Source organism: Perca fluviatilis, chromosome 14 (genome assembly GCF_010015445.1).
Source record: "Perca fluviatilis chromosome 14, GENO_Pfluv_1.0, whole genome shotgun sequence".
NCBI classification, from domain to species: domain Eukaryota; kingdom Metazoa; phylum Chordata; class Actinopteri; order Perciformes; family Percidae; genus Perca; species Perca fluviatilis.
Window position 1 is genome coordinate 21381558 of NC_053125.1, and position 12164 is coordinate 21393721.

At 39.8% G+C, this 12164-nt stretch overlaps 1 protein-coding gene across 4 annotated transcripts in view; it reads right to left on the reverse strand.

Annotated features, from left to right (window-relative positions):
* Window positions 1–12164, reverse strand: part of si:dkey-172j4.3 (diacylglycerol kinase delta) — an 87215-nt gene that overhangs the window by 30316 nt on the left and 44735 nt on the right. For 3 of the 4 annotated variants that reach the window (XM_039822109.1, XM_039822111.1, XM_039822110.1), the window contains 6 exons: window positions 4191–4301; window positions 3849–3929; window positions 2947–3051; window positions 1347–1479; window positions 712–818; window positions 278–403 (listed from right to left, as the gene is read on the reverse strand). In XM_039822109.1, coding sequence (XP_039678043.1) covers window positions 278–403; window positions 712–818; window positions 1347–1479; window positions 2947–3051; window positions 3849–3929; window positions 4191–4301 — 663 coding nt within the window. Of the gene's footprint in view, window positions 1–277; window positions 404–711; window positions 819–1346; window positions 1480–2946; window positions 3052–3848; window positions 3930–4190; window positions 4302–11506; window positions 11950–12164 lie in introns of those variants that run through there. The other variant, XM_039822112.1, reaches the window with a different exon arrangement.

Consider the following 12164-nt stretch of genomic DNA (forward strand, 5'->3'; position numbering starts at 1 on the left):
ACTGGAAGTCAAAACTTTTGCTCACTGCACACATGGCTTTTCTTCCCACCAGAAAAGTAATTAATTAAGACCAATTCCACTGGCACAGACTCTAGTACCATGGATATCAGTCAATTTATAGCATTAATGTTTGATTTAAAATTCATGTAAAAACTGTGTAGGGTAAGATCTAAACTGAAAATAACTCAGCTAGTAGTGATGTCCTAAATAAACACTAACACTGATTTGACAAGACAGTTTTCTGACAGGATGGAAGCCACGATTTAATCCCACTTACGATGGCTTTGCACCAGAGGCAGCGCCAGTCCTGCAGCCGCCGCACGCTGCCACAGTTCTTGTCACACACCACACATTTGGCACTGACCGGCAGGTTGCCTTCCAGCCACTGGTGGGACATAAACACCTGGGAAAATATGCAAAAATACTGAGAACTTGAGGCATCAACTGCCCTGAGACAAAGCTCATTTGACTTGAAGTCATGATAAATCGGGCATATATTATTTGCTATTTGCATGCAAAGATCTATGGAAATCCAAACAATTGTGTATTATAATTAGCATGCTTTTCCATCCTGGGTAACATACTGTATACTTATATTCAGTCTTTTAAGTGATCATGTTTTAGCTTTGGCACACAATCTAAACTTCTAGTCAATTAAACTGAAGCTTTCTATAGTCACAACATTGTTTTTGTTGACATGTTTTGTCTCACCCCTTCCTCATCCTCAATGATGTCATTTCCTATGGACGCCAGTGTGGTCCATTTGCAGTTGTTGGTGGAGCGAACTGCACAGCGTTTATGAGCCTTGAATTTACAAACTGTGGAGGAAAAATCAATAAATGTCATGTTAAACAAACTCAAATAAATACCCTTGGCAATTAAATTGCAAAAAGCATATAAACATGAAGCGCTGAGCAAGTTATCCCCTTTTTTCACAGTGTAATTTAGCACTTTTGCAACTTAAAGGGCCAAAAAGTTTGCACTTGTGGTTGATGTTATTTATAAATGGTTCTCTATATTTTTGTTCATTCCAATTATTTTGTTCCGATCTATAGGAATTAAGTAAAATGAGATGACAAAATCAAGAACATATTAATTGGTAAAGCGTAGGGCTGAACGATTAATCGTTTTCAAATAGACATCAGGATTTGAAAGAATGCGATTAGCTAATCGTGATGGCCACGATTAATCAAATATGCAATATTTATTTAAATGTTTGGTGTAACATTTGATTTAACATTTTCTATTTCTCTTTATAATTTCTATTTATAGTTCAGAACTATAGGTATTGGCCCTCAGTGTGTCTTTAAATGTGGGTATTTGTGTGTATGTGTTTGCCTATGTACCTTCACAGGACAGGCCGTGGGAGGTGACGCCTGGCAGAGCCTCCCTGCAGACGTTGCAGAAGGTCGGCCTGGCGTGCGAGCAGGCGTACCAGTTGTGCATCCCAGAGAAATGCTCCATGTTGAACTGGCTGGCCTGGGGAGGGGGTTGAAGGAGTGGACAACTACATCAGCATTTGAAGGAGTGGACAACTACATCAGCATTCCATGTTAAACTGGCTGGGCTTTCAGAGGTGGAAACAGAAATCATCGGAGTGCTACATCAGAAAATCTAGCCTGGGGAAAGAGAGATATTGCAGGATGGGACAATGACTTTTTAAATTTCATGCTTAACTGCACAGCCAGATTAAGCATGGATACATGATAAGAAACTGACATCAGCTGTACATATTAAACTTTGTGGCCCCAGGATTAAAACAAGGATTGACAATATTAATGCTATGGCTGACTGGCCTGAGCAAAAGAGCTCCATACAGGCAGAATTAGGCGTTAGCCGGTGTCTTATAGTTTGGGTCTTTTGAAGTGGGGTTGAATGAGGTACTTCTCCATTGTCGGTGTATTACCTACAGTACATGGAAGTTGGCACGCCCCCAGAAGCAGATCAAGCAGTAGTATTGACACTAAAGCTAAGCAATGTACTGCTGTGGACGGGGGGTGGGGGCAGCAGCAAAACATATTTCAGCCACTTAAAAAAGGCCCACCTAAAAAGAATCTGGTTAAAATCAGCTATATTTATAATATTTTACTGCTTTACCTTGCTATCAGACAGCCCTTTTAGCAGCAGCTAAAATACTGTTCGTTTAGCTGCTGCCCCCGTCCACAGCAGTACATTGCTTAGCTTCCGTATTGGTACTGCCTTTTTCAAACTGGGGGCGTGCCGGCCACCATCTACTGTGGTTAACACACTAACTATGTATAAGTACCTCATACAACCCCACTTCAAGACTGTGACATCAGTAGTGTTAAACCAACCTTCCAATACAAAATAATCCACTTTCTATCGTCTTTCTTTCCATAAAGTGTTCATAGCTCCAGAGACATCAAAATGTCCAATCAGAAATAAAAATTCATTTGGAGAAGATGCTATCCACGTTTTAATCTGCACCCTCACAAACTTGCAGAATAGGGAGGAACACCACATCCAGTAGGATAAATGGAGATATATGACAATGATATAAATTTAAAAAAAAACTAAATGTGAGGAACGATAAAAGCTCAAAACCTGAGAGAATTTCAGCATACTAGGATGGCAGCTTACAGTCTTTAGCTCTCTTTATAGCCTATTAAAAGCAGAGGGTGTGGTTTTATGAGCAACATTAATCTGCTGAGAAATGAGGGATCAGGAGAGTGTTTCCCTTCATGAAAAGGAGGACACTTTGAGAAAAGAACAGATGGGAGAAGAATTAAGAAGTGATGTGTGAAGCCTGTTCTCATTAAAATAGATTAAACAATAGCTTCTTATCAAAGGATCATCAATTTGGCACATATCTAATATTCTGATGTCAGCCTGCAGAATAAATAACAATTTCTGATGTCAGCCTTCAGAATAAATAACAATGTTAAAACATGAAGAGACTGCTGGAGAGATGAAAAAAACACTTACCTCATAGGTTTCCCATTTCTGGACGGATTTAAGAGCGCCGATCCAGTCCTCCATTTCCTTCCTGCTCTCGGCACATAACATTAGTTTGCGAAATGGCGTGATCAGCTAAGAAAAAGAAATGTAAAAATGTAAAGCGTAAGGATGAAAGTCTGAACTTAGAAGTGAAATATTTTCTTTATATCTCATCTGCAGCCAAATGTATGTACCCAATTTATTCATTTGTCAACATCACATCACATTATTGGGATTCTACAGCCATGCTATAGCAGCTCTGTGAAGCTAAATGCTATTGTCAGCATGCTAACATTCTCACAATGACAATGCTACCATGCTGATCTTGGGCAGGAATGCTAACATTAGCCAATTAGCGCTAAACACAAAGTACAGCAGAGGCTCATGGGAATGGTTTTATTTTTCCAGGTACAATATAGGTTTGGGATCATAGTGGGTCATACGTATGGAGCCCCTAAGGGGACATGACATGACTTTTTTTTCTGGCGCAGGCAAAAGTATCTTGTGCTCACAAGAAACCAATCTAAGGCTAGCAAAATGATGCTAACAAAATACTGCTAACGTTATATGGCTAAAGTTAATATTTCACATTCACAGCATGACATCAGTTAATTTTTATTAGTTGCCTTAGCATCTTTAAGTTTGTTGATGACACTATCAGGTACATTTCGTTGCGTTTTAAGGAAGATGAATACCTTCTCCTCGGCGGCCTTTTGCCTTTAAAGAAACATGGCCATCTGTACCAAATAGCATGGCAATCTATCCAATAGTTGTCAAGGTTTTTCAGCTTTAAACTTTTCTTTTGTTGTAACTTGCCATTAAAAACTAAGCCAACCGGACAGTTTTTAAATGCTTTACTCCACATTTTTGAGACCAGTCTCGTTGCTTACTGTGAAGCTGTTGTTGATGTTCTTGGTGCTGGTCTCGGCCACACTGGCGTCTGATAGGTCCACTTCATCAAAAATCAAAGACTGATGGGAGGAAAAACAAAACAATGCAAAAATCAGCTTCATCTGCTTTTCTTGTAGCATATCCAGGTACTGTACATACAATCACACCTTGTCTTTCCCCTCACACCTGTCAATCACATGTAAATCCTTCTTTGATGCGTAATCTCATGACTGTTTCTAATTTGTGATTTTGGTTTCACAGCTTACTGAATTGTATTTGAAATGCTTACAAATGCCATAAACATGTTGTGCTGCTGTAGGAAGTTTCACACATTCTTGTACCTTGCAGTCTTTGGCATAGTAGAGGGTCCTGCCTCTGAGTTTGAAGTACCTCCTCTTCCATCTCTGGAAAGAACTGGTCTGCTTTAACAGGATTCCCTCCTTCACACTTTTCTGTAGTGAGACAGAGAGAGAAAAAAAGAGATTGGGGGGAGATTGGAGGAGGAAAAAGAAACAGACATTAGTGCATCCAGATCCTGTGAATAACTAAAGCGACAGCTATTCTTCCTGGAGTTTGGATGGTGTCACTATGATGGCTCATTTCTGTCTTTGCAGAGATGAGCAGAAAGGTTGTTATTGGATCTGTCAAGATGGGAGACACTCAGAAATGTTTACTGAAAGGACTATACCTGTGTTTTTGTGCAGTTTCAAATCCCTGCCAGTCATTTACCGAATCTATATGTTTTTAATGTATCTTTTAAATAAGAAAAGGAGGAGGCTACGGTTGGCTTGGTGTCAGTGTGCAGTTTGTGTGTGTCGATAAGAGAGTAAATACAGCAAAACCACAGGAGGTATTGTTCTGTACTGCGATTATAGGAGCAACAGTGATGGTGTGATGCAGCAAGTAGGAGGTGCAGCCATCCGTGTCTGCATGAGAATTGTTAACACGGCAAGCGCATGATTTAATTTGATACCATGGATATCATGTTTCGTCTGCGTCTCTGATCATCATGCACTCGTTCTTTCTCTCTCTCCATTCATGAGTACGTGCCCTGAGAGGATAGAATGCATCATGGGTAATCAATTTGAGATAGGACATCAGAGGGTCGCCATGGAGATCCTCATTTCTCGAACATGAGGATACCCAGGCCTAGGTGCCAGCGGAGGCACATACGCATACTGACACGCACGCACACGCGCGCCCGTGTGTGTGCGCGCGCTGTGTGTCTATAATACTTTCATTACAGAATGTCAACTCTCCCCGGGGTTTTCACACATACAGCATGAAAGCGGAGTGAATTAGTTGGGAATGTTTTAATTAGTGCCATCCTATAGTTCCTTAAAACAGGAATGTGGTTGCTTAAAACATTTCTTAAAAAAAAAAAAAAAACACGATTTAAAAAAATAATACAATAACCTGTGCTAGAAAAACCATTTAAGAGAAAATAATAAACATTTTCAATATATTTCTGTAAAAACTTAAAAACGTGTCCCATATTATCAGGATGACTTACAGGAAATGACTTATCATGCTGCTCTTTTGCAAAAGCCTTTAGGACAAATGCCTGCATGCTGTAATGAGCAATCACAGTGAATAAGGTCATCTAATTATCACCCAGTTCCCCGATTTTATTTACGTCATCTGAAATTAAACAACTGGCATTGCAACAAACTGTGGGCAAAAGTAAACTGTGTCAACGATGTTGAAATAGTACTGTCACGGTGTGATCGCAATCATAAGCGTTGCCATTTGGTTTTAATGTTCAGACTGAGTACAATAACGCCTCCAAATATAACTTGTGTAAACTTGTGACTGGTTCTGGTTGTTTTGTTTTACATTGAATGTAGCAGCAAAATAGGGCAACATTCCTATATCATAAACATAAAGAGCTCTCAATGTCAAGGAGTACAAGGGTGAGACATTTATTGACATGTAACACTATTTTACGACCACAGAATGAAATGACAAAGAAGTGCTTAAAAAGGAAAGTGGGAGAGAGGTGGAGCGGATATTGTTTTTGTTATCTCCAAATCAGGAGCAAACTGCTACATTGCGCTGTAATAAAAAAAAAAGACAGGACAGGCAATGACAAAAGACTCCCTGCTTTCCAAAGCACAGGTATGTTGTTCATCTAGCGCAATGAACCAGAGTTCTCAACGAGGTTGACCCAGGGGAGTTGGCTAAGCAGTAACTTGGCAGGGTCTCCAGATCGGTGCATGATCTGGGAAATCTGCCCTGTAGGAAATAATTCCAAGACTCAGACGGGACGTTTGCCACCTGCATGACAACTACCAACAAGCCAACAGCAGGATAAGATGAAGTGTGTAAACCTTTTTTTTTTTTTTTTTTAATGGAGGGCAGAAACTAAAAGTGTGTGTGTGTTTCCATCTCATCTGGGTTCTATCTAGAAACAAGACACACAAAATCACAGGAGTAAATGGGGCCTTAGTTAACGTTATTCTACAAAAAAATATTTCAATGCATCACTGGGTTTGGCCTTAATACAAGCGAGCATGCATGTTCCACATTTTCACTTCCTCAAAAACACAATGCTAATTAAGTACGTTATAAATAACCAAGCTGTCTCTTATGCTCCCTGTGACACAACCCAATGACCTAATTGTAAGGAGTCTTATTAGTACACTACAGTTTTTCAGTTAGGGTGCATTTTCAAGCTAAATTTTTATTTATTTATTTATTTTATTACATTTATATAGCGCTTTATCATAGACACTCAAAGCGCTTTTGGGGGGGGGGTGGGGACTGCTCTCTAACACCACTAATGTGTAGAACCCACCTGGGTGATGCACGGCAGCCATACAACGCCTTACGACGCCAGACGCCAGAACGCTCACCACACATCAGCTAGTAAATGAAGCAGAGTGTGTTGTATAAGCTTGTAAAGTTGCTAGGATATCAAATCTCAAGTGTCCAAAAATTTTTGTCAATATTTGTACTTTTGTTTACATATTCTATGATACGATTTTTACCATATCTAAATCGTGAGACTTTTCTATCTATTCATTTAACACCTACAGCGGTTTGGAATATTTGGTTAGGCTAGCGATTAATGACACCAAAAACATGCTTATATATATATATATTTATTTTGTTTTTGTTTTTTGTCTTAGCTTGTAAGCGGTGTTGCTAGCATCTCCTGCATCACTGTGTCTTGCACAGTGGTTAGTTAGTTGACTAATTGAGCATGTTATCCTACACTAACTATGAGGGCCAATTATCTTGAATCAGTGGCCTTGCTGTTGCTGCAGTTAGAGGTTAGGTTTTTCTACTTCTTTCTTCCCTCTTTTTTCAATCTCCCCCCATCTTTAAATAACTGTTCATTTGTTATACTGAAATTACATTGTTGAAACTGTATGATAATCTATATAAGCATATAAAGAGAAATTCCTATTTTATCTGCTTTTATATGTTTAATTGTTTTAACTGCTGTTTAATGATTAATTTCTTATACTGCACTGTAACTTTTATTCTCGTATTTTATCTGTTTTTATGTAACGCACTTTGAATTGCCCTGTTGCTGAAATGTGCTATACAAATAAAGCTGCCTTGCCTTGCCTTTAGATCCCTGCACCTTTGTAATTTGTCTTCTTTACATCTATTTACCTCTCTCTCTCTCTCTCTTGTTCCGTTTCTCTTTCAGCTGCATTATCTCTGTTTACACCTCATTCCCCATTTTGTTTTTATCTCACTCATCTATCTTTCTGGTTTTCTCTCTGTCCTCTTCATCTTTTTCTGTCTCACTTTCTCTGGCAGTCTGTTGTTGCAGTAATGGTCTTGGCTGTCTGAACAGACGGAGTAATACAGGGTTAGAAGCACCTCCGAAACCAGTGTTCAAATCTAATTCAATGCTCCATCACTGTCTGATTTCTCAACCGCATCTCTGTGTGTGTTTGTGTACATGTGTGTCCATGAGATATCCCTGCTTGTAATGACATAAATAGAGCTTCTGGTGCTCCCACAGTGCATGTTTCTTTCTTAGAATAAATGTGCGTTTGTACCCTGCGGGAGAGCAAATCTCATATTGTCACAATGTTCCAGAGAGAGAGAGAGAGAAAGAGAGAGAAAGAGGAAGAAGGGGAAGGATTGATGGTGGAAACCATGACAGATAGCCCAATGGCATGGATCATTAGCGAAGCGAGATAGGAAAAAGAAACAGAGCTGTGACAGTGGCGAGGAGTGAAGGGAAACAACACAAAAAGGTACGATGCAGGAATCAGAACAAACAGGGACTCTGGCAAGTCAACATGAAAGAGAATAAAACAAAAGAACAACGCAATGCCTTGAGGAGGAAGAAGAAAGAAGAAAACATACAAGAAGGTGTAAAGGTCTCTGATGACTGAACCACCTGACACGTCAGAGATAACGGCAAGGTGCAACACCCCTCTTCCACCACGAATCGGGCTTATCAGTGGTTGCCACAGCAAAACCAACAGGAGCCGTCAGTCAAGAAGCTAATCAGAATGGTATAGCTAAGGGACGTACATTACTGTAAGTAATGCCGCGTTCTATTTACCTCGCAACTCGTTTTTTACGAGGTCAAAGTCGGAAACACGCCCCCTGACCTCGTATTTACGAGCTCGGAACTCATACAACCTCCCAGTACCCCGAGTTCAAAATCCAACATGGCTGCCCCCTGTATCAACAGTTGTAAAAGCTGCAGTAACATAAAGTTATAAGCACTTCTGTCTTATTTGTGTCTCACTAAGTCGTTCACACAGGCATGTCCAACTTCTATCTGTGGACATGTTGTTACGCTGTTTGCATGCACAAAAAACGGTGTAATGCGTTGTTATCAACTGGTTGCTAACAATAGCTAACCAGATTAGAGCTAATGAAAACAATGAAAATTCAACTTTTAAATAGAACGCATTCAACTCGGGTATGACGTCATTCCCAGTTGCAGCTTCCGAGTTCCGAGGTAAAGAGAACTCGGCATAAGTAAGGACCCAATTTAGGATATTGCAATCTAGGCTTGAAACTTAAAAAGGCTGTTGGCTGCAATTTAATCATTAGCTGTTAACATCTGGCTAGGCTATCCTGTGGTAATATCTTTGAGCCATTTAGCAGAACAAAACAAATGCAAGATATATGGAAACACTTATTATAGTATTTGAGTTTAAAATATTTAAAAAGTTGCTTGTGGTTAAAGACAATGCTAAATTGAATTGATAAAGCATTCAGATTTAATAAAATGCCAGTGAACTGCCCTGTCGCGTGTGTGTGTGTGTGTGTGTGTGTGTGTGTGTGTGTGTGTGTGTGTAAAATGGCTATGTTCACACGCAGTTACGCTCAGTTGCTCGTTTATGAGCTACATCTAGTTACTACTACTGTCTAATACAACAACATGAGTGTTTCTAATATTTTGTCCACCCTATTTATATCAATGCGGGTAGCCTAAACATTAGAAACCTCTCTCAGAATACAACTCAACGTGCAGCACAAACTAAAGCCTCAGAATGTACCATTAAGTTGAATCAACACTCCTCAACTGTTCAACAAAAACAGTACATCATAACTGGAATATAATGAATAACATATAGGGAAGTAACCCACAAGCCTTGAGCAATACCAAAGGTAAAGTAGAAATAATCACATGTCGAGCAATCCAATCTTATTCACGTTCAAAGGATCAAAGCCACCATATATTCACCTCAGTCATACTTCGTGACACATGCTCAAGATGCACAAACGTAAAGTATTATGTGGACTGGACGCCACCAAGATGGTAGCTAGCAAGAATCAACACTGGGAGTTTAGAGAGACAAAGGTTACATTATGTGTGTTGCAAGTGTGTCTATGGATGGCATTGGAAGGGATTGGACCGTGCTGGAAGTAAGTATTTTACTTCCTCTGTCACAATCTGGGTGCAAAGTTTAGCCACGAACACAGGATTATCTATTGAGACAGGTGATATAGAATAAACTAGACTTTCACAATATTATGCACATATTCTTATGCTGCAACATGTGTGACCTTCTCACAACACCTCCACTGGGCCATTTCCGTAACTAATAATTTTAATCAAGTAGCCTGACTGAATAAGACCAAGGCTTTCTTCGGATTGGCTACTGTGCAGAGAGGCACATCAGCAAAGCATAAGAAGCACACGTGTACTGTATGCTTGCATAAACACAACTATAGTGTATGCAAAGGGCAGGTTCTGCACCAGCTTGCGGTCATACTGTTGCCACACCCTCGATGGTGTTTTCCTCTCCTCTCCAGCTGAGAGATATTGTCAGACACATCAGTGTATTCATTAGAGCAGGACTAATCCATCATAACAATCAGCCCTAGTACACACACAAGCTGCAGTAGATATGCACACAAAAGCACATTAACACGTAAACTTACTCATCTGCAAAATGCACACACAGTCAAAGAGAGCTCTGAAGTCCACCCACAAACAAATCACACACAGTCTTGCATGACTGATCAACAAATCAATGTTTTTTTTTTTTTATTATTTCCTTGACAAGCTGAGTGACCTGAAAACCAATATGTGGACATCTTACCACGTTTGTTGGCTGAGAAAAAGCACAGCTTCATGCGGTTCTTTACCATCAGGAGTTCGAGGTGATTTACTGTAATGAACACTAGCTGCCACTGATAAGGACAAAATAATAGGGAAGATGAAGTCAGCCGTTACAAACGAAGCGCTTCACTACATTATTTGTTATTTCTTGCATTTTTTGTATTTAAATCTTATGTTATCAAGTTATGAAAAGCAATATACATGTCTGTCTATCAAAAAAACATTGTGTGTTTGTATGTACATTTATAGAGTGATGCATTGCTCATGGATCTAGTCTGGCTTTAGACTATGTATCAATTAATCTATCGTTTTTTTTTTTTTTTTTTTGATTGAACTGATTTATCCTGCAGTCTATAAATTGGCACAAATATTGACAGAGTGATGTCTTTGATGTCTTTTTAGTATCAAACACTTAAATCTATTATATTTGTCTTTTTGTCAACAAATCCCATGAAAAGACCAAAAACAAACAATACAATACAAGCACAGTCTGTGTAGCCAAAGCCTGAATTAGCTTATTCCGGTGCTCCATAGCTCCATCTAAAACTCATATAGGAGATACAAAGAAAATGGTCCCCCCCAAAGACCCATTTACTATATAATGTCTACTGTTGGCTAAAAACTATAGCGCTCGCTGTTTTAGGAAATTACTGAGCCTTTAATATGAAAGTAAGTACATATTTGTGAACCTATTTGTGAAGATTTACATCCTCAGTAAGAACAAATTGGCTTAAGACAATAACAAAAACATAAAATATTGCCAGCCTTATCCTTTGAAAGCTAAAAAAAGGTGAAAGTAAATAGTTTCTACTATACCACCATGAGTTCATCCTTATCGCATAAAATGGCACATGGGTGACCACACATTTGCCAGCCCAAAATTAACTTTGAACCAACACACACAAAATCCCTACACACTGCTGGAGCTTCCTGTGCTTCCCAAAGTCTGTTAGAACAAAACCACAATGTCCAAGTTACCTGCAATGTGTATGCTAGCAACATCGCCTTTAAAAACAGGTTCATAATATCCTCTATCTTCTAGCCAAAATTTAGTGTCAGTCGAAAGGGTCTTTGGGTTCAACATTTTGTTTCTCTCACACTGACCTCTTTCACCTGCCGACTCTCAAGGGATTTCTCGATGTGACTGGACTCCAGTTCGTCCTCATGGCTGAGCTGGTCGTCGTCCCCTTGCCCTCTTCCCTCGCAGCGAAACAACAGGGGCGCCAGGCAGCACCCGCTGGCCTGACACAACCCCAGCATTGGCAGCCCCTGCTGATGACCTCGCTGTCTGTACTAGCTACGCAATACTAATACAGTCAAATCAAAAGCCTTTACCTCCAGTAGCACAACTCAACTTTTGCTCTTTTTTTCAATGCTATTTGGATGGTTCTCCACCCATCTTTTTCTTCGTCCTCTTCTTGAAAAAGATTTCTTCTACCTTTTACACAAAATTTCCCTCTAACCCCTCTCTATATCGCAGCAGCTCCTCAGACAATACAATCCTACTTCCTCCATCTCAAACTCCCCTAGTCAGTTAGCCACACCCACTCAGGTGTTCAGTAGGACACACACACACACACACACACACACACACACACACACAGGAGATAAGGCGGGGCATGCAAATGAGCTCTTCTCATGACACACACCTGAGAGGAGTGGTGTGTGTCTGTGTGTTCATGTAAGAACAAGCCTATTTCCTTGAGGCTATAAATAGAACTGGAAGAACCTGTCTGATTGGCAATGAAAGCAAACACACACA